The sequence below is a fragment of the Anastrepha obliqua genome, chromosome 1 (genome assembly GCF_027943255.1).
Source record: "Anastrepha obliqua isolate idAnaObli1 chromosome 1, idAnaObli1_1.0, whole genome shotgun sequence".
In the NCBI taxonomy this organism is placed as follows: domain Eukaryota; kingdom Metazoa; phylum Arthropoda; class Insecta; order Diptera; family Tephritidae; genus Anastrepha; species Anastrepha obliqua.
Genome location: NC_072892.1, coordinates 66914722 through 66942719, shown reverse-complemented (window position 1 = coordinate 66942719; position 27998 = coordinate 66914722). Strand labels below are relative to the sequence as shown.

The following is a 27998-nucleotide window of genomic DNA, read 5'->3' as shown; positions in this document are numbered from 1 at the left end:
GAGAACTATAGCAGAGACACAAACCGAATCCAATTTGACACGTGGTGTGTATGGCAACGCCAAGCACGGCACCCAATTGGCAGTTTTTTATTTCCATTTGGAATTGTTTAATTCATTTTCCAGCTGGCTTCGTGGGTGTAGTTGGCTGGCGTTTGGAAAAAGCGAAAGAATTGTGCTTAATGTTGCTGATATCTGTGCCGTGTAAACATTAAGTAGAAAAAGGTGTATTAGCTAAGAATTTGTGCGCGACTAGAAGCGGCGGCGGCGGCGGACGTGCGCGCCAATTTGTTTATAATAAAAGTTTAAGAAGAAATTTCATTTGCATTGAATTATAGGTATTGTGTGTGCGCGAAAAGCAGATTTATATGTTCGCTGATTGCTCGTTGGAACGCAACGCCATCAGTGTCAAAAGATACAAAACACAAATTCTACAGGGTGTGGTTGTTGTGCAGTGGTCGATTATACTTTAGATCAAAAAAAATTCATTAACAAAATTATAAATTATACATACATATGTAATAGCTTATGGCGAAGTTTTGTTGAAGCAGCAAACGTAGCCATTGTGTTGGTGAAACGCGGCCGAAAAAGCATTAAAGATATTGTAAATTAATTTATGCGTAACGCGAACAAAATTAATTGAGAAATTTATGCAAATTTGGCCATGTACGGGTTTGGTGACGGTGACGGTGACGGCAGCGCGGCCGATTTTGTTTAATAATTCAGGCAATGACATTGCTACTTGTAAAAGGAATGGTTGCGCGGTAGTGAAACGGTGTGGCTTATATTATTCTCGCAATAAGGAAAAAGTGCAAGAAAAAACAAAAGAATTTTTCTTTTATTAAAAAATGGCATACAACTGCCTGCCTCTAATGTGTATGTGAAGAAAAACATAACCATTATAAAAGTCACTTTGATAGCAGCGACGGCGACGACCACGCCGAGGACGCCCTCGTCAGCAAACTCTTTTTTGCTTTTGCACTTTATCAAGAGCAGGTGTATTAAGCGCGGAAGGCGGCTATCTGTGGTAGATGGCCGGCTGAAATGAGTCAAAGCAACGAGACGCTACAAAAACAACAACGTCGACGACATGTCCCGGCTTGCTGATTATTTTGTTATTGTCGGCTATGATAACGATAAAGAACGTAAGTAAAGAAGTTGTCACGGGAATTTCGCAAACGGAAGAAGTTCAAACAAGTGAAGTTCCACTACACAAACAAATAGATGTAATAATGTACCTAATACATTAAATTGAAAGCCACTGGTGGCGTTCGATATCTTTTTTTATCTTTGTTTAAGAAATGCCACAACAATTAACCAAATTTAAATAATTTGTTACTTTGGTTAATTAACTAGCGCTTATAAGCCAATGTTGAAATATATTCTTATTATTGACAAATTTTAGGAACTGCTGCTGGTAACAGCCAAATTTCATGTGGCAAGATCGTGCAGCGTTTTCCGGAAAAGGACTGGCCGGATACGCCATTTATTGAGGGCATAGAATGGGTATGTGTGTATATGTATGCAAAAACGTATTTCTAAATATATATATGTATGTAAATACAGAAGTGATTAAACAAAGAATTTGTGTGACGAATTATGAGAGATTGAACTTTGAATCGCGCTTCAGCAAGATTATTATATTTTAAAAGCAGCAAAGTGACCAACTAAAATTTGTTGCAAAGAAAACTTTCATGCAGTGTAATAAAGACGAAAAAATGATATGAACGGCTAGAAACTAATGCATTTAATTGAACTTATGACAATTAATAGTAATATTAGCAGAATTATATTTAACTTACTTTTATGTATGTATGTATGTCTGCACACTTATTTTATTGGCCTTTGTCATTTCATGTTTTTCTTCTCGTGGTCAAACATCATGAATGATTGCATTGAAACAGTTCTGTCAACCACTTGGCTGGGGCTTGTCGTATGATAAGCAAGAACCGAAATTCTTCACTTCCGTACTCACTGATATCGATGCGAACAAGCATTACTGCGCCTGTCTTAGCTTCCACGAAACATTGGCAATCACACTTAACAAAGTCATCGATGAGGAGGATGAGGCGACAGCGACGGTCAGCGGCATAGCTGGCACAAAATTCCAATCAGCCATTACGGCAAGCACAAGTAGCGGTGGCAGTGGCAGCAATAATATAATTTCACATCACAGCGTTATGTATGCGCCGAAATGCCTAGTACTAATATCGCGGCTCGACTATGCAGACACATTTAAGGTAAGTGGGTTAGTATTAGTTAAAAAAAAGTCTTACTCTTGAAAAATATTTATTAACTCAATATAAATGCAAACAAGCGCGCATCTAAATTTACTTTTCTGTTTGCAGAACTGTCTGGGTACTATTTACACTGTATACATCGAGAATCTGCCTTACGCATTGGAGAATCTCATCGGTAATATACTTGGCTGTATACAGGTGCCACCTGCGGGCGGCCCACAAGTACGCTTCTCCATAGGCGCTGGCGATAAGCAGTCGCTGCAGCCGCCGCAATCGCCATCGCTACCAGTAACTGGCACATCTGTTTATTTTGTTTTTAAGCAACTAGGTATGGAGCAAAACATAAGTATAAAAATAACAATATACTTGTCTGTATGTTAAAAGATTATTTATTTAATGCTAAATACATTTTTTATTACAATACATTTCATATAATCTATTGCGCTGTACAAAAATTCAATATACAAACCACCAAACCGCAACATGCCGCTCATATAAATTGGTTTGGCGTGCGCTATTACCTTCATATGCTCGGTGACACAACGGCATATCGTATTTAGGTATTAAGAATGTACTTATACTTTTGTGCGCCGTTATGACGGAGAATAAAATTCTATTCCATTCGAAAAGCTATTCACATTTAACTGAAAGTTGTAAAGCTCTGGTATCGCTCATGTATCCATTCAGGTAAAAATTACAAACAAAAATACTTTTTTACTCATAAATTTAATGATCTTGACCTCACACTCATAGTCAAACATATAATATGTATGTATGCATTTATTTAACAAATATATATTTATTTTCCCGCTATCACAGATATACGCACGTGTACATTCCGATACTACCGGCACCACTAACCGAAGTGCTCTCCACACCCACACCTTTCATAATGGGCATACATAGTTCGTTGGTGAGCGAAATCACCGATCTGCTGGATGTTATAGTTGTGGATTTAGACGGAGGGATGGTGACGATACCTGAGTCATTGTCACCGCCAGTACCCATACTGCCATCACCACTCTGGGAACAAACACAAGAACTACTGGCAATGATACTGTTTCCGAATTTGTCACAGGCTGACTTGGCCTTTCCATCGATCGAGAAGCCAACGAACTACCCAAAATCGGATGCAGTAATTGATAAGGAATTGCGCGCAATTTTCATGCGCCTCTTCGCGCAATTATTGCAGGGGTAAATGCCTACATTTTAGAAAATTTTTCATGGTAGCAAATTTAAACATATATTTCCAATATTTTTATAGCTACCGCTCGTGTCTGACAATTATACGCATATATCCCAAGCCGGTGATCACATTTCACAAGGCCGGTTTTCTGGGTGCACGCGACTTGATTGAGAGTGAATTTTTGTTTCGCGTATTGGACAGCATGTTTTTCACGACCTTCGTGAACGAACGTGGACCGCCATGGCGTTCGGCTGACGCCTGGGATGAGTTATACAGTTCGATGAATGAGATACTGAAAAGTGAGGCGCAAAATAAAAGTTTGGTAAGTTGGAAATATTCACTGGTCTAACGAAAAAAAATTAAAACATAAGTAGCAATTCATCTGGTGGATGATGAAACCACAGCGCATATCTCATGCAACTATATTGCCTTGGCAAAGACAAGACTGCACATATTTCATCGAGATGAAATGAATCCGAATGAAATCAAGAATGATCCGGTTGATATACTGAACGAATTTCGCTTCCATCCAATTCTCAACCTGAGGCAGGGAACATCTAGGTTAAGGAGAACCTGATGTAAAATATTTAAGGCAGCAGTGCCAGTCAATGCACCTGTACTCCTGTTTTTCAGCGTTTATAATAATTAAATCAAAGATCTTTTTTTTTAAATTTAGTACTCAATTTAATTTAGTATTATTTTACTTAATAATAATTTTATAAAATTAAATGCGCACACACACTTATAAATTTTTCAAACGTACCAATTTTAGTACAAATTTGATGTAAATTTAGTACACTACGTAAGATATTAGCTGTGTTTTATTGATAAACATACAAAGGCTACTTTCAACTATTTTCAGTTGCATTGCAATCAACTATTTTTTGGAAATTTAGTGCAAAAGCGGAGTACTAAATTTAAATTGTTACATGCATTGCAAGCAACTATTTTTTTGGAAATTTAGTACAAAAGTTAAGTACTAAATTTAAGCTATTATATGCATTGCAAGCAACTATTGTTTTTTTGGAATTTAGTACAGAAGTTGAGTACAAAAAATTCAATATACAAACAGAAGTTGAGTACTACATTTAAACTTTTACATGCAGTGGAAGGAACTTTTTTTTGGAAATTTATTACAGAAGTTGAGTACTAAATTTAAATTATTACATCCATTGCAAGCAACTATTTTTTTGGAAATTTGTTGCAAAAGTTGAGTACTAAATTTAAACTATTGCATGCAACTATTTTCTTTTTGGAAATTTAGTACAAAAGTTGAGTACTAAATTTCAACTATAACATGCATTGCAAGCAACTATTTTTTTGAAAATTTAGTATAGAAGTTGAGTACTAAAAGTTCAATATGCAAACAGAAGTTGAGTACTAAATTTAAATTAATTACATCCATTGCAAGCAACTTTTTTTTGGAAATTTAGTACAAAAGTTGAGTACTAAATTTCAACTATAACATGCATTGCAAGCAGCTATTTTTTTGAAAATTTAGTACAGAAGTTGAGTACTAAAAGTTCAATATGCAAACGGAAGTTGAGTACTAAATTTAAATTAATTACATCCATTGCAAGCAACTTTTTTTTGGAAATTTAGTACAAAAGTTGAGTACTAAATTTCAACTATAACATGCATGGCAAGCAACTATTTTTTTGAAAATTTAGTACAGAAGTTGAGTACTAAAAGTTCAATATGCAAACAGAAGTTGAGTACTAAATTTAAATTAATTACATCTATTGCAAGCAACTATTTTTTTGGAAATTTAGTACAGAAGTTGAGTACTAAAAGTTCAATATACAAACAGAAGTTGAGTACTAAATTTAAACTATTGCATCCATTGCAAGCAACTATTTTTTTTTTGGAAATTTAGTACAAAAGTTGAAAACTAAATTTAAATTATTGCAAGCAATTATTTTGTGTGTTTTGTTTTGGAAATTTAGTACTAAATTTAAATTTGCACCACTCAACATAATCATAATTTCTATAAAAGTGTGTCCGAATCCTATTTTTTACTTCTATTTCTTGTACAAATTTAGAACACAATTTATAATCGAACACTACATTGCCGGAACGAGTTAATCTAAGTCCGGCTATACGCTATCACATCAGCAAATTGTTTTAATACAATTGACCTATATCTATTCAGTTAATTCTAAATTATTATAAAATAAAAAGTCTGGTAAATTTTTGTAAATTTCATTTTAATAAATTTTATTATTTCATAGTTTTACGCTTATTCAAATTTTTGTTAAAAAAATACATTTATATTGACTTTTAATACAAGTATTAACACCACGTGACCCCGTCCTTGGCTTTTCTTTTAGATTTCAATACACATCCAGGAGTTGGGGAAAACCCTCTGCGAAAACGAATGTCCCAATCAACAGGTCTACGCACAAAAAGTACTACGCCCACCGGACGGCTCCTTCCACCGCATCCACCAGCCGGCCTTTCCACGCATTAACAGTGAAAAGGTAGAACTAATTATAAACGATGGTATGCGCAAGAACTGCATCTCGCATCGTTTGACTGTGTTGCGTCATCAAATGCGCATCATACCAATGGGACCGCGGTTGCCCGAAGTGCTTGATGTGCGCCCGGCAGTATTAAATTCAGCACGTCGACTTGAGGTAAAAATTTATATTACTACTGCATTGTAATTATAACCTCATATTTCTTATTCTTAAAGGTACTGAAAACTTGTGTCGCTTACATTTTCGAAAATAAAATCGCCGATGCGCGCAAACTAGTGCCGGCAGTGATGCGCACACTCAAGCATCGTGACGCACGCCTTATACTCTGTCGTGAACTATTCGGTTATGTGCATGGCAACAAAGCGGTGCTCGATCATCAACAATTCGATTTAGTTATAAAGTATGTCTATTTTCTTAGTATTTGGAATAATTAATTGCATATCACTCGAATTAATAAGTCCATATCAAAACACAGATTTATGAACAAAACGGTACAAAATTCCACCGGTGTTGATGAGTATACTGTTGCGGCAGCACTGCTACCCATGTCAACTATCTTCTGCCGCAAACTATCGACTGGCATTGTACAATTCGCCTACACTTGTATACAGGATCACCCGATATGGAAAAATTTACAATTTTGGGAATCCACTTTTTATCAAGATGTGCAGACGCAAATCAAAGCTTTGTATATGCAACGTCGCCGTCAAAATGAACACAATAAAGAATCGAATATCGTGCTGGACGATGTACCGTTGGAAGAACCGACTGCACTTGAGATAACCGCCGAGCAAATGCGTAAAAGTCCAATGATTGAGGAAGATAAAAAGACGGTAATTAGCACAGAATTTATAAGGAACTCGAATTTATTTTGGACAAATTTTTTGTATTAAATACTTTGTAGGAATTGGCGCAATCAGAGGAATCCACGCTCTACAGTCAGGCTATACATTATGCTAATCGTATGGTTTCGCTGCTAATACCACCAGACGTAAATGCGGTGGGGCCAAAGCCTAAGCAGTCCTTTCGCCTGGACGATAATCAAAGCGTATCAAATAGGTAAGCAATTAACTTTGACAGTTTGAAAAGTGTGTGTTTTAGTTTGTTTTCAAAGGAAGAATTTCTGGTTGGACTGTTTTTTTTTTTTTTTAATACTTTTATTTGTTTTAGTAATGTTAAGATTATCAGTAGCATACGTAATGGGCGTTAGATAATCAGTGATGCACACAATGTGAGTACAACTTTGTCTGTAAAACCAAACTCATATCATGAGTAACGACTGACAATTGAAGTAGTTTTTCTAAAAATGTGTTATCTTACTCAGAAAATTGAAGCTGAGCTAAAAATCTCTTTTTATGATAAGGCCCAATAAATTATATAAGCATTGACTGCCATAAGGACGTAATTTTTTGAAATTTCGTGGGGTAGACCTGGAGTTATTTTTTAATATTTATATTTTAACACATTTGGTAATATTTTCATTGGGTGCATTGGTAGGAATGGCAAAAAATTTTGTAATATTTAGTTAGTTGAGTAGTGGTTGCTTTAATTCCTCCTATTTTATCTAGAACATTCAGTGAGCCCGTATGGGATTGTTTGGTTTGAAATAGCATTCGAACAAAGGGGATTTTCCATTAAAAAAATATATAAAAATTCTAGTTTTGCATCCGCTTATTTTGGTAAAATACTAAGGAGATATTTTATTTTTTTTTCTTCTATTTGTGGAACAACATCAAGACACACACCACAAATAGAAGGAGGAGCTCGGCCAAACACCCAAAAAGGGTGTACGCGCCAACTATATATATGTATATATATGTATACTAAGGAAATATTTGTGAAAAAAGATGCTGATTTGTTGTTGTTGTTGTAGCAGTACCTTTGCCCTGTCAGTATAGCGTAACCACCGGTCGTCTTCGTCTAGCTCATCTAACGGTAGGCCCAGGAAACTAGCTGTTTCGACGGGTTGGGTCCAGAGGGAGAGGGGGGTTAGATGAGTGGGTTTAATAGGGCATGTAAAAAGGTGGTTAGTGTCGTGCGGGGTGCCTTCACATGCTGGACATATGTTTAGTACGTCGGGATCGATTCTGGATAAGTAGGAGTTTAACCTGCTACAATATCCAGAACGCAATTGTGCCAAGATTACGCGGAACTCTCGGGTAAGTTGGAGCTCTTCGTCTGCGATTGGTGGTGGTTGGACTCCGATAACGGCATTCGGGGGTCGGGAGCTTAAGAAGGTGGTGAGAGTCTCCCGATGAATGTCGTTTATGGCCTGTCTGTACACTGTCCGATCCAGTAACTGTCTGTTTGTTTTGTCTGAGATCTCGTCCGCGTAATTGAGGAAATGCCTCCTGATGTGCCTGGGAGGTGGCTCAGGCTCGAGCAGGTGTCTGCATGGGTGAGACCTGCGGTAACACCCTAGCAGAAACTGCTTACTGAGCAATTTGCGCGAGAAAGGCTGGCGAGGTAGTCGCAGAAGCATAGGCCATCAATGTCATTGCCCGGCGCCATTATCGTGCAGTCGTCGGCGTATGAGACCAGGGAGACTCCCTCTGGTGGCTGGAGGAGTTTCGAGATATAGAAGTTGAAAAGCAAGGGTGAGAGGACACCACCCTGCGGTACATCTTGCTTTATTTTTCTCTGTTTAGATGTTTGGTCTCGAAATATCACCGGCAAATGACGACCACTCAGATAGTTCGCGGTCCACCTCTTCAGCCCTGGCGGGAGTGTCGACTATAAAATGTCATCTAGTAGCGTGGCGTGGCTGACTGTGTCGAAAGCCTTTTTTGGACCCAACGCTACTTGGACAGTCCTCTCACAGGGGCGGTTTTGGTTGAGGTGTTTCGTAAAGAGGGGGAGTAGAAGGGCCTCAAGAGTATTCACTACTGAGGAAAGGAGAGTTATCGGGCGATAAGACTTCCCTTGGTTGGCGGGTATCCAGCTTCAGTAGTGGGACCACTCTCCCTAATTTCCAATTATCAGGAATGATGAGAGTGGCCATAGATAAGTTGAAGACCTTGGTGAGATATTCTACTCCCAATGGACCCAGCTTTTTCCACATCAGCATGTTTAGTCCGTCAGGGCCAATGGCTTTGGATGGTTTCATGTGTTTGATGGCCCCCTGAACCTCGTCGCTGGAGAAAACAAGTGGCGCACTGTTGTATGTCAGGTCTTAAGATGGCACCACCCGTTGCACTTATTGCACCTAACCGAGGTGGAGTTCGGGTGGAGCCGTTTGTGGCAGATGCAGCAGTAAAATACCTCTGGTCCGGGGTTGGGTTCGACGCCAGTCCTGAAGAGAAGTATTCGGAGCAAACGTGCTGCAAGGGATTGCTCCTGTGATGAAAGATTGGGGGTGGAATACGGTACACTAGACGGGGCTAGTTTACTGGGGCGGCAGCCCTTGGCCGGGAAAAACGCGTGTCATTCCGGTAACGTAGAACCGGCTGCCATAGGAATGATGCTGATTTGTCCTCCCTTTAGGTGTCAGTTTATTTTTAATAATTTTATTTATTATTTTTTTTTATATTTATTTACTATTTTATTTTATAGTTATTTATAATTTTTTTATATTTATTCTTTTTTATTTTTTTTATTATTTTTTTTTTTTTTTTGCAATGTTTGGCATTCGGGATTCACAGAGAGAACGTTGGTTCGAATCTCGGTGAAAGACCAAAATTAAGAAAACGTTTTTTCTAATAGCGGTCGCCCCTCGGCAGGCAATGGCAAACCTCCGAGTGTATTTCTGCCATGAAAAAGCTCCTCATAAAAATATCTGCCGTTCGGAGTCGGCTTAAAACTGTAGGTCCCTCCATTTGTGGAACAAAATCAAGACGCACATCTCAAATAGGAAGAGGAGCTCGGCCAAACACCCGAAAAAGGTGTGCGCGCCAATTATATATATATATATATTATTTTTTATATATTTATTTATTATTATTATTTTTATATTTATTTGTTTTTTTTTACCTATTTATTAAATTTATTTATTTTTATTTTTTTCTTTTATTTTTTTATATACATATATTTTTTTTAATACAGCTGATAAATTACCTTCGCTGGTAGAAAATATTAAGTTGGGCTAGCAGGATGGGCTACTTCAAGGCATGTTGTGGCATTCAGGAGTGATTTTTCCAATTCTATTTCAACATTCCTTAAAGTTATACCAAGTTTGGCGACTTCAATCAGCCATTCAAGTCTCATGTAGCTAAAGTGTCAAGATCCTTAAGAAATTATTCTTATACTTAGCTATCCGGTGCTTCGTTTGAAAATAGAAAGATTTGTTCACTACGTATAGGAGTGCCAATTTCAGACGTGGCGCTAAATGCTGTAGAGTTTTGAGAATTTGGAGCCATCCAAGAAAATAATACATTGTTCGGTCTTTACTTACTTTAAGGGTGCCTGTTTTGTTATACAAATTATGGAGTTTCATTATTCAATTAAAGTTTTAGTTTAGTTGTGCTATGTTTTCAACGGTAATATTTCAAATAGCTCAGACCTAGCACGGTTTCAAATTTTCTCGTATGAATATATTGTGGCTTTAACTGTAGAAGTACAGCGAGGCCCAGCAGAACTCTAAAAAAATACATCCATTACTTGGAACTTTGTAATCCTTTAAAATCTATGAAGTTTACTACCTGCTCGATCTAATCAACAGTCATCTTGTAAACACGGTTTTTGTTTTTTACATTGCTTTGCTTTCGCTTAGTAGCTTCAATTTTCACAGCCAAAGTGCAGCTGAAGTAAATTAAATGTGAAACTTAAAGAAATTTCGCCCTGATTCAAACTACCAAATTGCAAAAAAAAACATACATGTCATTGTTGTTGCTCTAGTGCCTTCACCTTGTATAGATTCGCCTTTGTTTTTTAGTGAGTATTAATTACGTAAAAATTATCAACCAAAATTATAAAAAAATAGCTTTACAGAAGCAAAATACACGGGCTAGAATATATCAGGTCAGTCCATTAGTTCGTGCGTTTTTTAAAAGTGGTTTTAAAATTAATAAAAAAAAATGTTTGAAGCATTTATTAATCAATAATATATTTTCCTTCATTATTTACAATGTCTTCCCAACGTTTAGGCAAATTTTTAATTCCCTGCTCAAAAAATTGTTTGTCCTTGGAGCCAAAATACGCTTCGTTATCCCTTTTCAAAGCTTCCTATGAGGAGTAGTTCTTGTTACTCATATGGGATTGAAGTCCACGGAAAAGGTGATAATCACAAGGTGCAATTTCCGGAGAGTATGGTGGATGCGGCACTAGCTTCCATCCGAGCTCGTTCAGCTAACTTAATGTTTGCCTTGCGAAATGAGGTCTTGCGTTGTCGTGGTGAAACAAAACTTTGCGTCTATTCACTAAAGACGGTCGATTTTTGTTAAGTGCCTCATTCAGGTTTGATAGCTGATGGGAATAATAATCAGCAGTTATCGTCTGGTTTGGTTCCAGAAATTTATAATAAACAATACCGGTCATATCCCACCAAATAGACAGGTGAATCTTTTTTGGGTGAAGGCCATCTCTAGGGGTCGGTTCTGGTGTTTCATCTTTATCTAACCATTGGCGTTTGCGAACAGGATTATTGTAAAGGACCCATTTTTCATCACCAGTAACGATACGGTTGCTGAGAACACACATTCACTCTCTGCTGAAGGTTGGCGACGGAAAGTCTATGCGGAACCCATTTTCCCAGCTTTGAAACCTATCCCAACTGAACCAGATGTCTGTGAACTATTCCATGCGATTAATTTAACCTCTGAGCTATCATATCGACTGTCAAATTTGGCTCAGCTTCCACGAGTTCAAGCAAAACGTCGGAGTTAAAGACTTCAGAACGACCAGCGCGGGGCATCCCCCACGTCGCAGTTACCGCTTCGGAATTTTGGTAACCACTTTGTGCAGTCCTTACACTCACGGTATCCTCTCCGTGAACAGTGTTTATTTTTGCATTTTTACCACTTATAAAAAAAATACAAAATATGCCGCTTATACGCGTTCGAAGATTCCATTTTATCTTTTAACAACGCGTGCTTCTATCCCCGATTAAAATCACTTGTTGAATGCACAATATATCAAAGAAAATATAAATAGTTCCGTTATATTCCGCGAATAATTTTTTGTATGCAAAAATCGTACAAAAGTGAAATTATGGGTAAAATACGCACGTACCTATGGACTGGCCTGATATTTTGTAACGAGTTCGATATGGAATACATTATTGCTCCTGTGCAAGAAGTTTAAAAAGCTTTAAATTTGATTTTTTTTCTTTGCAAATTTTATTTTGCTTGTAATAACAGCAATAGCACTCCCAAAATATTTTGAGAACGTATGCATTTTTGGCCGATTATAAATCCAGTCTGTTTCAGCGGAGGAGACCGACCCTAATGCGTTGGGAAAGGTGTAAAAAGAAACCTTTGCGGTTATAATGCTGGCCATCCATGATTTAAATTTATAAAGGTTAGGTTAGAAACGGTGGTCCACTGTGGGACACACTCAGGCTCATAGCCCATTGTGATACCGCCTGGGGAATTTGTCAAATATAATAAAGGGTTTTCCAATAAGAAGGTTATTCCCGTAAAAGATCAATGGTTTCGTTGCTTGTGTAGAACGTAGCCCGTCTTGTTGAAAATAAACGTTGTCCAGATCAATACCATCCAATTCCGGCCATAAAAATCTTTAATCATCCCTCTATAGGAATCCATTCACCGTAACTGTTGCTCCAGCTTCATTTTCCATAAGGTCCAATAACTCCGCCGGACGATATACCGAACCAAACAGTCACACGTTGACGATAGAGAGGCTTTTCAACAATAACTCTTGGATTTTCTGAACCCCAGATCCGCCAATTTTGCTTGCCACCGAGGTCGATGAGGCCCATCATCACTCAAGATGATTTTTCGATGGACTCCGGATCATTTTCATGCATTTCAACGACCCAATCAGCAAAGATACGACGTTGTCGATGATCGACCGGCTTGAGTTCTTGTGTTGTTAACTGGACTTTATAAGCCTTAAGACACAAATATTTATGCAAACTGCGGTGTAATGACGTTTTGTGGAGTGCCTAATTCCAAAGAACGACGAGGAATGGACAAACCTGGGTTTCTTTCAACACTTTCAGCTACAGCAGCAATATTTTCGGCTGTTCTTGAGCGACGTGCATGGGTTTTATTCTTCACATCACTAACCTGTCGCAACAGCTCGAATTTTTTCACCAATTTCTGTATTGTGGCCCGACAAGGTGCTCCACGATGACCCAAAAATGTTCGAGTTTTACGAACCGTCTCTGCCAAATTTTCACCGTTTTTTTAGTGAATTTTAATCATTTCAATGCATTGTTTAAGTGTGTATCGTTCCATTTTTATTAATGGCGTAGTTTCTACTTGTCAAATATCAAAAAATGACAGCTTCAAAAGTGACATCTACTATCTATCGGAAAACACTTTATATATATTAGTACTTATTTATATATAATTTGTACTTATATTTTAGTATATTACTTCACTCCATGCATAAACTACAGATATTTATATATACAAAATGGCTAAAATTTGTAATATCAGATTTTTCCATTTATTTATAGAACAAATACTTTCACTAAATTGAGGTACGACTTTATTTTTTCTTTTTTTTTTTTGCTAATCTTAAGCACGGCAAATCTTGATTTGTGTTTAATGTTTTCACGAGTTTTGATTTTTTGTTTGCAATATTTAAACTTATTTTTTAAATTTAAATTGCATGTCGCAAATTTATATTATTTAGTTAGTCCTCATTTTTTTAAATTATTATTTGGCTGGTTTTATGCTATTTTATTGTAATAAATGCATATATTTTGTCTTTCACTTTTTATTTTAGTGTGATTTTAATTATAAATTATATTTACTTTGTTTTAATTATTTCACCGGTAGTATTTTCGGCATTTTTTGTTGTAATTTGAAACTTAAATTAAGTTCATATATTCCATACTTTCATATTTTACTTTAATGCGATTTTGTATGTTTTTTTTATATATTATTTTAAGTAATTAAATTTTTAGTGCATTGAAGCCTTGAACATTTGTGTGTTACTTGCAGGCCATTTCGATACATTTACATATTTAGACTCAGGGATTGTTTTGAAATATTTATGAGAAAAAATACGAGTTCAATGGTTTGTTTTTTGGCATTAGTCTTCACTGATTAATGACTCCGAATCGTATCGTCTTCGAACCTTTTCTTATTCTCGAAAAAAGAATTCGCATGTTGTCAACGGCAGCGTAAACTACCGTGAAACTTCCAACAACATTCGATAAATTTCATAACATATTTGAAGAAGAAAAGAATTGAAAGTATATGATAAAACATGAACCTGAAAGTAAAGGGTCTTAGCCCTATAGCAGTAAAAGAAAAATGGTCTTTCAAGAAACGCGCCTAGACATTTAAAATAAAACATGTAAAAAATTAGATTTTTTCAGGTTTCACTATTTGTATTCAAATTACAGTTCTTAACAATTATAAGTGAGAAATTATATCTTCTGACTGTCCACCACGTGAACGTCTACAGGTTAATTTCGCCAAAAAGTCGATTCATTAATACCTAATTTTTGAGAACGTCGAGAAGTCGATGTTGAAGGTTATTCAGCAAAACTTGCGCCACAGCAGCAATATTCTCAACAGAATATCCACTTTTTGGTATGCCAATCCTTTTTCTATCCTCAACAGAACCAGTTTCTTGAAAATTTTCACCAACTTTTGAATTCTCGACTCTTTGGACATTTATTTCCACCGAGGTGGTGTGCGTCATACAGTTAATATAAGATGCAATTTTTTAGAACATATTTAGTACATATTATTTTATTTCCCACAATTAATGTTTTAAACGCTTTGCATTGGATATAAATTTTTAGTACATTGAATAATTTTCATTAAATTCATAAATGTATACAAAATATTTAGAACATATTTAGTACATATTTTAATTCCGATTGATTTTTTAAACGCTTTGCACTCGATATATAATAATTTTTTAGTACATTAAATAATTTTCATTAAATTCATAAATTTATACAATTTACACAATTTTCAGTACATACTTATTTCCCACAAATAAAGTTCTAAACGCTTTGCACAAACTCTAAAATAGTATTTAGTACGCTGAATAGTTTTCATGATAAATTTACACTTACTTGGCCATAAATATATTGTACTAAAAAATTGCTTAGATGCGCATAACCGATTTCACCTTAACTTGTCTTACCTCTGTATGCCAAACATCCCCTTCTTATTTCTTATAGTATTATGGGCTCGCATAGCTTAAGTGAACATTCAGATGAAGGCTTTGAGGAGAACGACGCCTTGGAAGTGGGTGGCACCGTCGGTAAAATAGTTTCGCGTTTCATTGATCGCGTCTGCACCGAAGGCGGTGTAACCTCGGAGCATATACGCAATCTACACGACATGGTGCCAGGTGTGGTGCACATGCATATTGAAATGCTGGAGTCGGTGTATCTAGAGTCCAAACGACATCCACATGTGCAAAAGCCAAAGATACAAACGCCATGTCTACTGCCGGGCGAGGAGATCGTAACAGATCACTTGCGTTGCTATCTCATGCCCGACGGACGAGAGGATGACACGCAGAGCTGGATACCTGCCGAAGGTGCGCTGTTCTTAACAAATTATCGTATCGTGTTCAAAGGTCAGTAATATAAATTGAATGAAATATTCTCTTTCATATTATTCCATTTTTTTTTTTTTTTTTTGATTTCTTATTGGAAATTTTCTAGGTTCCCCCTGTGATCCGCTTGCTTGCGAACAGACCATCATACGCGCTTTTCCCATCTCCTCGCTGCTGAAGGAGAAAAAGATCTCAGTACTTTACCTATCGCATTTAGATCAAACCCTACCAGAGGGTTTACAGTTACGTTCCAGCACCTTCCAACTAATGAAAATTGCATTCGACACGGAGGTAACACCAGAAATGATTGAGACTTTCCGTAAAATACTCACGAAGGCGCGGCATCCGATCGATGAGTTCGAACACTTCGCCTTCCAATCGTACGGTACTATTATGCATGGGACCGCACCTTCAAAAACCAAAGAAAAATACTCAACACTGAAAGGCTTCGCAAAGAAAACAATTTTGCGTAAATTCAAACAAAAAGCGCCAACTAAACGCAAACTGGTTACTTCTACTCTGGATTTTGATACGCTCGGCCCATCGACGGAAGCCATAGATACACATTCTCTAGACGATGAACTCGAAGATGACGAGTTCGAAACAAATACTGACACAATGCCGAGATTGTTGACTGCGAAAGATGTGGAACGCATGCGTGAACGCAGTTATGTGCGTGATTGGAAGCGATTAGGATTTGACGAAACGCAAAATGGTTTCCGCATAACCACAGTCAATGCCAACTACAGTCTGTGTCGTTCGTACCCTGCGCTGTTGGTTGCACCTGTGCAGATAAATGACGATGCACTGCTGCATTTGGGGCGCTGCTACAAGAGTCAACGCATACCGGTGGTGACGTGGCGACATCGTAATGGCGCGCTGCTGATACGAGGAGCTCTACCACACAGCAAATCGGTGATCGGTGGGTATTAAATGCTTTTTATTGCTATAAAAAAAACATTTCTTCTATTTAACAGGCATGTTGAAGAACTCCACCGGCTCGAATACGATGTCACACGACGTCGCTAACTATCACGAACAAGATAAATATATTTCAGCACTCATTGATTCAATGCCAAAAAATCTCTCCTTAGCATTGGCACAATATAATTTGACCGGCATGAATTTGTCCATGAATTCTCTGTTGCTAAACGCTGGCGATGAGTCGTCTTACCTCAATCGGGCGGAGACTTCATTGACGCCAGAAGTTAGTCGCAAACATAAATCGGGAATTGCGCCTGGGAGCGATTCCAAAACGAACAATTGGACAGATTCTTTGAAACCGAAATCGAATACCATAAAGAATAACTCATCGGTGACAGCGGCTGCAGCAGCGTATCGGAAGTTGCGCTTATATGTGTTAGGTAGGCAAAAAATATTTTATGCTCCCATTTATCAATATTTTAGTAAGAAATGTTCTTGTCCGTATTTAGGTGAAAAATCTCAAACGAAATCCGGCATAAATGCGGATCTCTGCGCTGAATTTATAGCCGTCGACTATGCCGATTACCGCCAATCACGCATCGCTTTTAAGAAGCTAATGCGCGCTTGTTTACCATCGAATACAACCAACGACGCCGACCAGACGTTCGCCAAGAGTGTTGAACAATCCGAGTGGCTGCAACAAATCTCTTCCCTGCTGCAACTTTCCGGCGCTGTGGTCGACTTAATGGATTTGCAAGAATCTAGTGTGATGCTTTCGCTGGAGGATGGCTGGGATATAACTGCGCAAATATCATCCATTGCACAACTCTGCCTTGATCCCTACTATCGCACAATGGAGGGTTTTCGCGTGCTGATCGAGAAAGATTGGATTGCATTTGGACATCGTTTCGCGCACCGTAGCAATTTGAAGCCGGCCCATGGCAACTCAAGTATTGCGTTTGCGCCAACATTTTTGCAGTTCTTAGATGCTGTTTACCAAATACAAAAGCAATTTCCAATGGCGTTTGAGTTCAATGAGTTCTATGTACGCTTCCTGGCCTACCATATGGTGTCATGTCGTTTCCGCACATTTCTGTTTGACTGTGAAGTGGAGCGTTTCGATTTGGGTATCGCATCCGTAGAAGACAAACGTGGATCGTTGAGCACTAAACATCATCTTTTGGGTAATTATAAATGTAAGCTTTCAGTGAGTGTCAGATGGAAGAGCAAAATATCAAGACGCGCATTACTAATAGGAAGGGAACCTCGACTTAAGACTTCTTAGTACAAAAAATTATGTGTGTGTTTTTTTTTAAGTTCAAAATAAAAAATACTGTAGCATTCTTATAATTTGATTAAATTAATACAATACATTTTCTTCCTTTTTAATCTTAAGTACTAAAAACATGTATGTAATATATATTTTAGTGGAAAAAGTAACTCCACAGGGCAATCTTTTTTGTCGTGCGTAAACAATTTAGCCATTTCTTACTAGGTACTATAATATGATATAGTAAGTTGCTTTTTAATCGTTTGTACTGAAATATAGTGCAATAAAAGTCAATTTGCCTGCATTTAATAATGCATTAATAGTTTTAGACAGTGGTTTATTGTAATTTTCAAACAATTAATGAATTTATGTGTTTTTAATGAGTAATTTCCAATTTTAGTACTAAAAATATGCATACATTTTTTTTAGTACAAATGTATTTTAGTAAAAAAACTAACTCCACAGGACAATCCTTTTTTGTCGTTTATAATCATTTTAGCCTAATCTTACTAGGTACTATAGTTCTAAACGCATTAAATTAATAATTTGATTTTTAATGGTTTATATTGTACTAAAATGTAGTGCAGTAAAAGTCAAGTTGCCTGCCAAATATTGCATTGATAGTTTTAGTCCTGACAGTGGTTTATTTTAATTTTCAAACAATTTAATGAATTTTTGAATTTTTACTGAGTAATTTCCAATTTTTAGTACTAAAATTAAAAATGTAGGCCCCTTCACATATAAAACAACGTTAAGACACGCAAAAAATTGAGGGAAAGCTCGGGCAAAAATGTAAAAAGATGTGGCTTTATTTTCATATTTTAATCCTTAGTACTAAAACGTATTGTTAGTTAAATTTTAAGTAGTTAAACCCGATGAGGAAACAAAATAAAGAGTATTTTAGTACAAAAAGTTCTAATTTTTTCTAATTTATCGAATTCTTGCGTTACAGATCGCAATAAAATATTAGCACATCTTTTCAAAGTTTTGATTGTCTAAATAGCAAAAACCGTATAACTCAAAGTTTCAAGCTTTGTACAAAATAAAAAAAAAATCAACAAAACTTTTAAATATTATATTAAATATATTGACTTTTGACAATTTTATCTTTTTTATTTTTTTTTTTAAATCAATTGTTTACTTTTTTAAATTAATTTTAAATGTCTTTTTTAATTAAATTTTTATTTTTTTTTTGATTAATTTTTTATTATTATTTTTTATTAATTATCAATTTTATTTTTATTTTATTTTTTATTTATTTTAATTTAATTTTTTATTTATTTACAATATTATTACTTTTTTTGTTTGTTTTTCTATTTATTTATTATTATTTTTTTTTTATTAATTTTTTGGATTCATTTTTTATTTTTTTTTTTTTTTTATTTTTATTTATTTATTAATTTTTAATTTTTTTTTAATTTTTTATAATTTTTTTTATTTTGTTATTGGCGTTGTTCTGCAGTTTCTTCCAAATTTTTTATAAGCATGAGTTTTGGTTTTTATTGTTGTATTATATATAACTATATATATTTCTCTACTTTGTACTAACCTTTTTATAATCCCAGGTAACACCGGCTCCGATGACGAAGGCGTCTACCCCATGGACGTGCGCAGTAAGGCGGCGCAATCAGCGGTGAATTTCAATCGCATCGGTCACTCCATTTTCGACTACATTGAACGTCAGCATGCGAAGACACAAATTTTCTACAATTTCATGTACTGTGTGCGTGACGATGTACTACGACCGCAGAGCTCACTGCCCTCACTCGATCTCTGGCCCTACTATACCAACGAAGAATTGGCACAGGGTCCGCCTTACGATCTAGAATTGACTAATGCAGATGATGAAATCGATCTCTGCGAGTTGCGTGGCAAACGAATCGTCATTAGTGCTGGATATGATAATATCGAAAAGACCAATCCGAATGCATTTGTGTGTTTGCTTAGCGATGTGCGACAAGCAGAAACCGAGCGTGGTCAGTTGCCACAAAAATGGTTGCAAGTATGGGATCAGTTGGAAGTGCCGCAAATGGAGGAGTTGACACGCAAGTCATCGTTGAGCAGCATGCTTTTGCAATCTCACGGCAAATTGGCGCACAAACGCTCCACCCTGGAGATTCTCATGAAGGGGCGATTGAGTGGTTATCAGGATAAATTCTTTCATCCGCATCGTTTTGAGAAGCATCCCTACACCACACCCACCAACTGCAACCATTGCACCAAACTTTTGTGGGGTCCAGTGGGTTATCGTTGTATGGACTGTGGCAATTCTTATCATGAAAAATGCACCGAAGTGTCATTGAAGAATTGCACTAAATATAAGGCCGTCGACGGAGTTGTGCCACCAAATGTGAACATCTCGCAAGGTGACACCTCAAGCATTGCATCGAGTGCTGCTACAACAGCACGCACCTCCAGTCACCATTTCTATAATCAGTTTAGCAGCAATGTGGCGGAAAATCGCACACATGAAGGGTGAGTCGAAAAGCGCTTGGGTTTGTTAGTTTATAAGTGAAGTTCATCAGCTTTAGAGTAGAAAATCTGTTTTTTCTTAGGCGGCTAGCATCCTTATAAAACTTCAAAGGTTGTTGTTATTGTAACAGCATAAAAATTCTCATACATTTTTGGGGCATGCTGCTGAAGTGACTGTTCTTGACCGGAGATAAGTCGGGTAATAGAACCTATTGTCATGTGAACAAAGCTTTTGAAATTCGAAATGCTCTTCCTCAGAAATACCAGGCACGCCATTTCATACATTCCTGAACTGAGACGAAAGTACGTCTAATAAAATAAAGATTTATTTCAAATAATTCAAGCTGTTTTATAATGAGAGCGATTGTTGCATGTTTCCATTCCTGGGTTACACGGTTAAACTTAAAATAGTGCTTGCCAGTGCAACTTCTCACCACATTTCTCGTATTGTCTCGCTTTTCGAAGCAGACCTGTACACGGGAACACTAATGAAAGGCTTACATTTGCCTTAGAGCTAATGATCAGTATACTGATTTAGAATCTTCAGCCTGACCGAAGGTCGATAGCTTACCAGTTCCTCAAAACCTTCGCCAGATAAAAAGGCTTTATGCGCCAATTTGTCCCATACCGATATTGATAGGATTGATTGAAACCAGAGCTTTGCCTTTTTGTTAAACCAACAGACGCTGCCAATACCCATCATTTCTAGTTTATTTTAATTTTATGCTTTCAAATTGATAAATTATTCAATACCTTATTTTATTTCTTCTTTTTTAGTCACCTTTACAAACGAGGGGCGCTTTTAAAAGGCTGGAAGCAGCGTTGGTTTGTATTGGACTCCATAAAACATCAACTACGCTATTATGACTCCGGCGAAGATTCGCAGTGCAAAGGAGTTATAGGTATGTGACAAGTGCCTCAAGAGCAAAATCCAATTTATATTAAAATTAAGTCGGCTTTAAATTTACCAGAACCTCCACATAACCTGTGTAACGAAATTGAAAAGATATTGTGCCAATATCGAAGTCGACTTTTTTGCGAAGGTTACGCGAATTTATGCCATATACTTATATGTAAATGTACATAAACATTCAAAAAAAATTTTTTTTTTGTTCCTACCCTCTAAATTTGTTCTATGGCGAAAAAAAGACATTTTTATCACCTTGCATCCCAATGGGGACAGTGCGCTAATTACCAGTTCCTTTCCGTTAACTTGGTATAAAATGATCGGTATTACTTACTTTCTTCTTTTAATTCCTACAAAATTATACTTTAAAATATACAGAATTATGGTATATTTGTGAGCACAATTATTATATCAGGCAGTACAGAATTTTTGCGCCCAAGGAATTTAGGCTGTTTAGAACTTGTTTAAAATTGTTTCTAGAATTTCCACCACTCCCGATCCTGAAAACATCCAAAATAAAATAAAATTTTATCTCCTTAATTTAATTTTTGGCCTAAGACATTTTTATTAACAAGTTGTTTAGACAATTTATGATTGATATTCAATAAATTTTTTAATCTTACCTAAAAAGTTTTAGTTTTGTCAGGGTCCGTATAGTTAGGTAGGTAGGTGGTGAAATGGTTGAAGTGCACCTGGCACTCCTCAAGTAGCACTAAAGCGCCGTTTTGATACCATTATGAGACCTCCAACAGGCAGGGTCCGTATAAAAAATATTTAATTTTTTTTAATAAAGCCAAGAGTGAAGGGATATGAAATAATTTTAAAAAGTTTAAAGTTAAAGTTTTTAAAATTTATGAAAAAGTTTTTTTTTACCATTGGAATTCAATGGTAATTTTCCAAGCATTGACGACTAAAAAAAAGTTCGATTTTTTTTCTATTATTACTATTTTTTTTTCAATAGAAAAAAATTAGGTGGTAGCATCAAGAACAAAATTTTTGTTTGCCGTCCCAGTATACACTCATGGACAATAAAATTAGTGTGCGACATTTTGCGACCAATATTGCCGGTTTTACTTTTGTTTACTATATTTAATGACGAACGTTCTTTGTTTGTATGGAAGAAATTGTGTGACGCTGTTAGCAAAACAAAATTCAAAAATCAACCACCAATCAAACACCACTTGCCACTTCGACTTTTAACTAACTTAAGATTAAAATTTAATGGGCTATAAGACGGCATACCAAAAATTAGTGTTCAAAAAGTTGGAAATTTTGGTAAACATTTGAAAAATTTTCATAATTTTTGCACAAAGTTTTTAACCCCGATTTATATGGTTTTTGTTACATAATGAGTTAAACTTTTACCAAAAATTAATGGACACTAAATGAACGAAAAATTAATGGAACTAATATAATAAACGGCCTCAGTAGACTAGCGTAAGTTCACTAGCCTGCCATCCCAGAGGTTGTGGGTTCGAATCCCACGTAAAGCACGGTCCTCGCACTTTTCCAAACTTTCCTACTTTACTAGTTTCTATTAAAAAAAAAAATAATTCCAACAACCTTATCCTTCCAATCCTTACTCCCACACAAAAGTCAGCGCATTACTTGCATTGGGGCTGCTAAAACAAGCAAGGAACAAAGACACAGTTACACATTGCATCAGTGGCGCCAGCAAGAGGAAGCGGGCAATCGCGGTAATAGCGCAAGGCACACTAAATTTAGCGAAGTCCTCAACCATCTGTGTGATCCTTCTGCCAGGAAAATGTGAAAAACTAATGGCGCTTCAAGCAGTAAGAAGGCGTTGCTCCTAAGCAACTCCTTAGGACTGGTAGCGGTAGGCTAATCACCTATGTACCTTGTCAGAAAGCAAATAGATTAATAAAACCAACGCAAGACGGAGTCTTGTCGAGGCCCTATGTTCCAGAGTGAAGTGAACAAGGAAAAAAAAAAAAATAAATAAATAAACGAAAGTAAAATAGCCAAAACTGATCGAAATGTCGCATACCCATTTTATTGACTATGAGTGTATGTGTGTACGTATGTAGCATACCATCTGTTGACTATTGGAAAAGAACTTAAAGGTATGGTATTAATGCAATATTTGAACTATTACCCATTCGCCTCATGGCTTAAACATTTTTCTTAAGAAAAGTGGAATTAAAGTACTAAAATTTCCAAGAGTGGTTAGTAATTATTTATTTAGAGATTCAAATAAGTTGGCTCACATATGTATACAGGGTTGGCCATATTAAACTGACCCATTGAGTAACCCTATAACTTTTTACTGTAATTTGAAATCTAAGGTTTACGTCAACAAGCCAAAGACACTAGGCGCACTTAAGGCCAATATCCGACGGGAAATAGCCGCCATATCGGCCGAGACGCTGGCCAAAACTATGGAAAACGCCGAAAAACGGGCACATTACGCTATACGAGCTAAGGGCGACCACTTGCGCGATATCATATTCAAAAAGTGATGTAAACGAATCTCCTTGAACTAAATTAAATGTTTTTCACAATGAAACACAAAAAAATGTTTCTTTTTCCATATTTTTTTAATAATCACATGGGTCAGTTTAAGATGGCCAACCCTGTACATATCCAAATACGTGCTAAGGGCGACCACTTGCGCGATATCATATTCAAAAAGTGATGTAAACGAATCTCCTTGAACTAAATTAAATGTTTTTCACAATGAAACACAAAAAAATGTTTCTTTTTCCATATTTTTTTAATAATCACATGGGTCAGTTTAATATGGCCAACCCTGTATATGTATGAATGTATATATAATATATATATTATTAATTAATAGGGCTTCCGTATTGATTCTTGTACTTTTCTTATTTTCCTTAAACAAACAGAATTGGCGGAAGTGCAATCAGTTACGCCGGCGCAGCCCGCACAAATCGGTACGAAACGCATCGACGAGAAGGGTTTCTTTGATGTAAGTAATCGCAAATACATACGAAGGTCACTATTTAGAAACAGTTATTTGTCATTGACTGTTTTTCAAAATATTCCCCCTTATGATTCAAAAACTTTTGCAAATCAGACTTAAATGTATTCAAAAAGTTACTTGTTTGAGCAGATGCGCGAGTGCCCCCATTGTGGTGTAGAATCGCCAATTTTTGGGGGTTGCTTTTTCTCATTTCTCCTAACGCTTCTGTCAAACAAATCATTCAGTACTGATTGCTGTACGTTGCTCTAAAGGCATTGTTGCTACATGGCTAGTTAGTTTTTCTGAAAAACCGCATATAAAAATGAGCTAGTTTCGAAGCGTTTCGCACACAAATGACTTTTATTTGGGTTTGTTTGATCTGAAAGTGAGTTTACTTTCAATCCTACGCGCATAAATCCACTATTCGTTTCCTACCTCACAGTTGTAATAATTGTACTCTAATCGCCAAAAGTGGATGTTAGTTTATCGTGCACTCTTAACCCATTTTGGACCAAACGTACTTTTTTTTTCTTGTAATTTCTATAAAGAAAGTCAATTCAATTAAAAGGTCTGGATTCTGCTCTTCCCAAATTTAATGAGAGAATTGTGCTAGAATCTAAGGTAAACAAAAAATTATAATATTTTAAACAAAACAAAAGCATGTCATTTACGTATTTGTGGAGCTTTAAAGAAGATTTTTATCTAAAATCGCGAAGAAAGATATCCGGTCGGCAAGAGTATTTATTTCGTTCTTTTTTTTTTTTTTTTTTTTTTTTTAAATTATAAATTTTATCTGTAAAAACCTGTTAAAAAAATGAAATTCTAATCGAAAACTTATTTTTCTAACCATTGAAAGTCTGAATGTTAAGAAATCTGTTTTTTTTTTCTTTCAACTTGTGCAAAATGGGTTACTATAAGGTGGTTTTTATCTACTTGAGAACTATCGATATACGATAGATATGGTTTGACAGCTAAGAATCACAAACTGTGCTGGGATTTCTGTTCAGTAAGGTTTGCAAGTAATCACGAATCGTTTAACACCAGAACAACGCTTCCAAATTGTGGAAATTTACTTTGAAAAAAAATATTTATAATAAATCTTTTCGCGAAGTGTTGAAGAAGAAACTGAAATGTAATTTCATCGTCGTTCTCGTCTTTTTGGCCTTTGTCCTTCGACTACGTGGAAAGCTTTATGCAAGGATATTTACAGCTCTTGCACAAATTTAAGCCAAATGACCAGTGTTTGCGTCGCATTTTTGCTGATATGAGCCCAATTCATTAGATTTATAATTCATATATATTGGAAAAAGCAGTCAATAATTGGACTGGTCAACTGGACCATATAACTCGTAATTGCGGCGAACGTATGCCCTAGAAATAAATACCATGATATTATCTACCAGACTATAATAAACAATGCATTCCAACAATATTTCTGTTTTGTATATCATGCTATTAAAAAACGACCCATACTTATTTATGTGGCGCTATAATCGTATGTCGGTTTTGGCTGAATCCTGTCCTGCGCTCGCTGGTACCAGTTAGAAATCCCAAGCGCTGACAGGTAATGCGGCACTTGGTCCTTCCAATTTGGTATTCCCGCTTCTCGTTTTCCTTTTTGGAGTAACGTATCGTAGATTCGCCTTGCTGGAGCGTCCCTGTTCGTACGGAACGTCCAGCGTAGCCGCTATATTTTTACATGCTTTACTATGTCCATGTCCCTATATACATTACTCATAGAGCTTGCTGTTTAACCGTACACGATACTCCTCTTCAACGCGGAGGAGACCAAAGATCTTACAGACAGTTCTTCTCTCGAAGGCCGTACCTTACCCACAACTGTAACCATAGCAATCAACTGTCTTAATCAGACATATGGGCTTTACCGTAAACGATTATAGGTGCCGCACCATAACGTTGTAACCATAACCGTAGCCGTGTGTATCTAATATATTTATTTTTGTTTTTTCGCGGTAACCATAAGCAGCTGTGAAATATTTTTTATTTGTTTTGATATTTGCGATACAAATTTGAATATTAAAAATGACTGACGACGAAAAATTAATTGACTTAATACATACAAAATTATCCGTATTTTTATGACAAAATGCAAATGTTGTCATTAATGCTACTTCCATATCAGCTGTCGTTAGGGTTACGGCATGACTAGTCGACAAATGCTGGAATGCTGCGGCTATGATTATGGTTACGGCTATGGCACCACAGCTTTAAACCCGATGGACATTTTTTCATTTTGCACTGAAAGTAAATGAAGACTTAAAAGAGGTTCAGTCGAAAAGATGAAACCTCCCTATCGAAATATCGGTTAGCGGCAAACAATACTTATGACTACCAAGGCTTAAAAGGATTGGGATCCCCTTGACAGCCTGCGTTGTACTCCTGGAACGATGGGCTTCGCGTCAACTCGGCGAGCGCTGGGCACGTACACAAACTTGTAAGAACGCGAAATCCTTTTGGCCTCGTGTAGATCGGAGTCGTTCGAGCGATATTCTGACGATGGCAAAAAATCAGCTCTCAAACTTGTTGGTGAGAGTGTAGGCATGCCGTGAGGCTTCGAACTACTTCGAGTCCGATTTGCGTGAGGTGGAATCATTTCAGCACCTCCTCCTTAGCTGCCCTGCTCTAACGGGACTAAGATTTAAGCATCTTGGTTCTCACTTCTTTCCTACTCCTGCTGATATAGCAGGCCTTGATATAGATTTTTGATATGATGAACTTCGTCAGCAGCATAACGCGGCTAACATAACCGCAAATCAGTCACCGTTCGTAATCTACAAATACTCCACTCCCTCCTCCTTCCCACAACCCTCTGCTCTCTCCATTCGTCCGTCATTCACCTCGTCTCCCTTGTAGGGGTATCACAAAGGATGCACTTGAATTCTTCGTCCAAGTGAATCCACTTTCTGGGCAAGCATTATAACTTAACCAAGGCTCAAAATATTAATAGTGACGCTCGTACATAGATTTACATACATATATTAATTTATCTAAAACACACATGCCATCTATAATTTACGTGTAATCTCCTTTCGCAGTTAAAGACCAATCGACGCACCTACAATTTCTATGCGGTTAATGCGAATTTAGCTCAAGAATGGATTGAAAAAATTCAAGCTTGCCTACAGTAGATGAACTTAGCCGCCTAGCAAAAACATTTCCTCATATATCCGTTTCTTGCGTGTATTATTTTTAAGATTTTACTTAAGTTATTAATTAAGTTGCATACGAAAACAAAGACTCAAAAAAATTAAAAAAAATGACGAGTACTTGAAATAAAAAAGTTTAAAAAATGCAGTGTTGTATTCAAACTTTAGCAATAGCATAAAATACAAAACAATGCAAACGAAGCTTATCTATATAAATATATATATATATATATATATATATATATCTATATACAGTTATTATATACATATTAGCGACAAACCGATGTATGTTTAAGTGTTGTGTGTGTTGATTTCCTTCTTTTTGTAATGTTTTTATTTTTTTTTTTTTTGTTTTTTACGCTGTCAACAGCAAAATGAAAAAAATAAATATTAATGAACATATTTAAAATAGTTAAATATGCATATGTATGTATATAATGACGCTCTCCCATCTGTGCGCATGCGAATGCCCGCGCCTTTTGTATTTATTCTTGTATATTTCAGTTGTTGCCTTGACTTATTTTTCTTACAATTAGAAACGTAACTTCTGTGTAATAACATTGCGCTGCATTTGTATGTATTGTATAGTATCTACATATGTACATTCATACTACATAGTGGGTTAATGTTTGATTAGTCTAATTATTCTTATTCTAGTTATTAATAATTTTTACTATTAAATATATTATAAACATACTACAATTACCTTGTATTTAGTATGAATGTGAATTTTTAATGTTTCCTTTTTTTCTATACAAAA

At 36.3% G+C, this 27998-nt stretch overlaps 1 protein-coding gene across 4 annotated transcripts; it reads left to right on the top strand.

Annotated features, from left to right (window-relative positions):
- Positions 1-128: 128 nt before the first annotated feature.
- LOC129242880 (myotubularin-related protein 13) lies at positions 129-27930 on the top strand. Of its 4 annotated transcripts, XM_054879783.1 has the most exons (21): positions 141-201; positions 336-1142; positions 1403-1503; positions 1902-2237; positions 2346-2565; positions 2798-2924; positions 3057-3431; positions 3502-3745; positions 5754-6059; positions 6119-6303; positions 6379-6736; positions 6808-6962; positions 13483-13506; positions 15172-15575; positions 15664-16476; positions 16532-16918; positions 16988-17674; positions 19314-20223; positions 20998-21122; positions 23995-24077; positions 27128-27930. In XM_054879783.1, the coding sequence occupies exons 2-21, from the start codon at positions 1088-1090 to the stop codon at positions 27218-27220; spliced, it is 5988 nt and encodes a 1995-aa protein (XP_054735758.1). In that variant the 5' UTR covers positions 141-201; positions 336-1087; the 3' UTR covers positions 27221-27930. The 4 variants fall into 4 exon arrangements, with proteins under 4 accessions (XP_054735766.1, XP_054735785.1, XP_054735774.1 ...); XM_054879791.1 differs by having other exon boundaries at positions 129-1142; positions 16988-17662; XM_054879810.1 differs by lacking the exon at positions 13483-13506 and having other exon boundaries at positions 129-1142; positions 16988-17662.
- Positions 27931-27998: the final 68 nt, after the last annotated feature.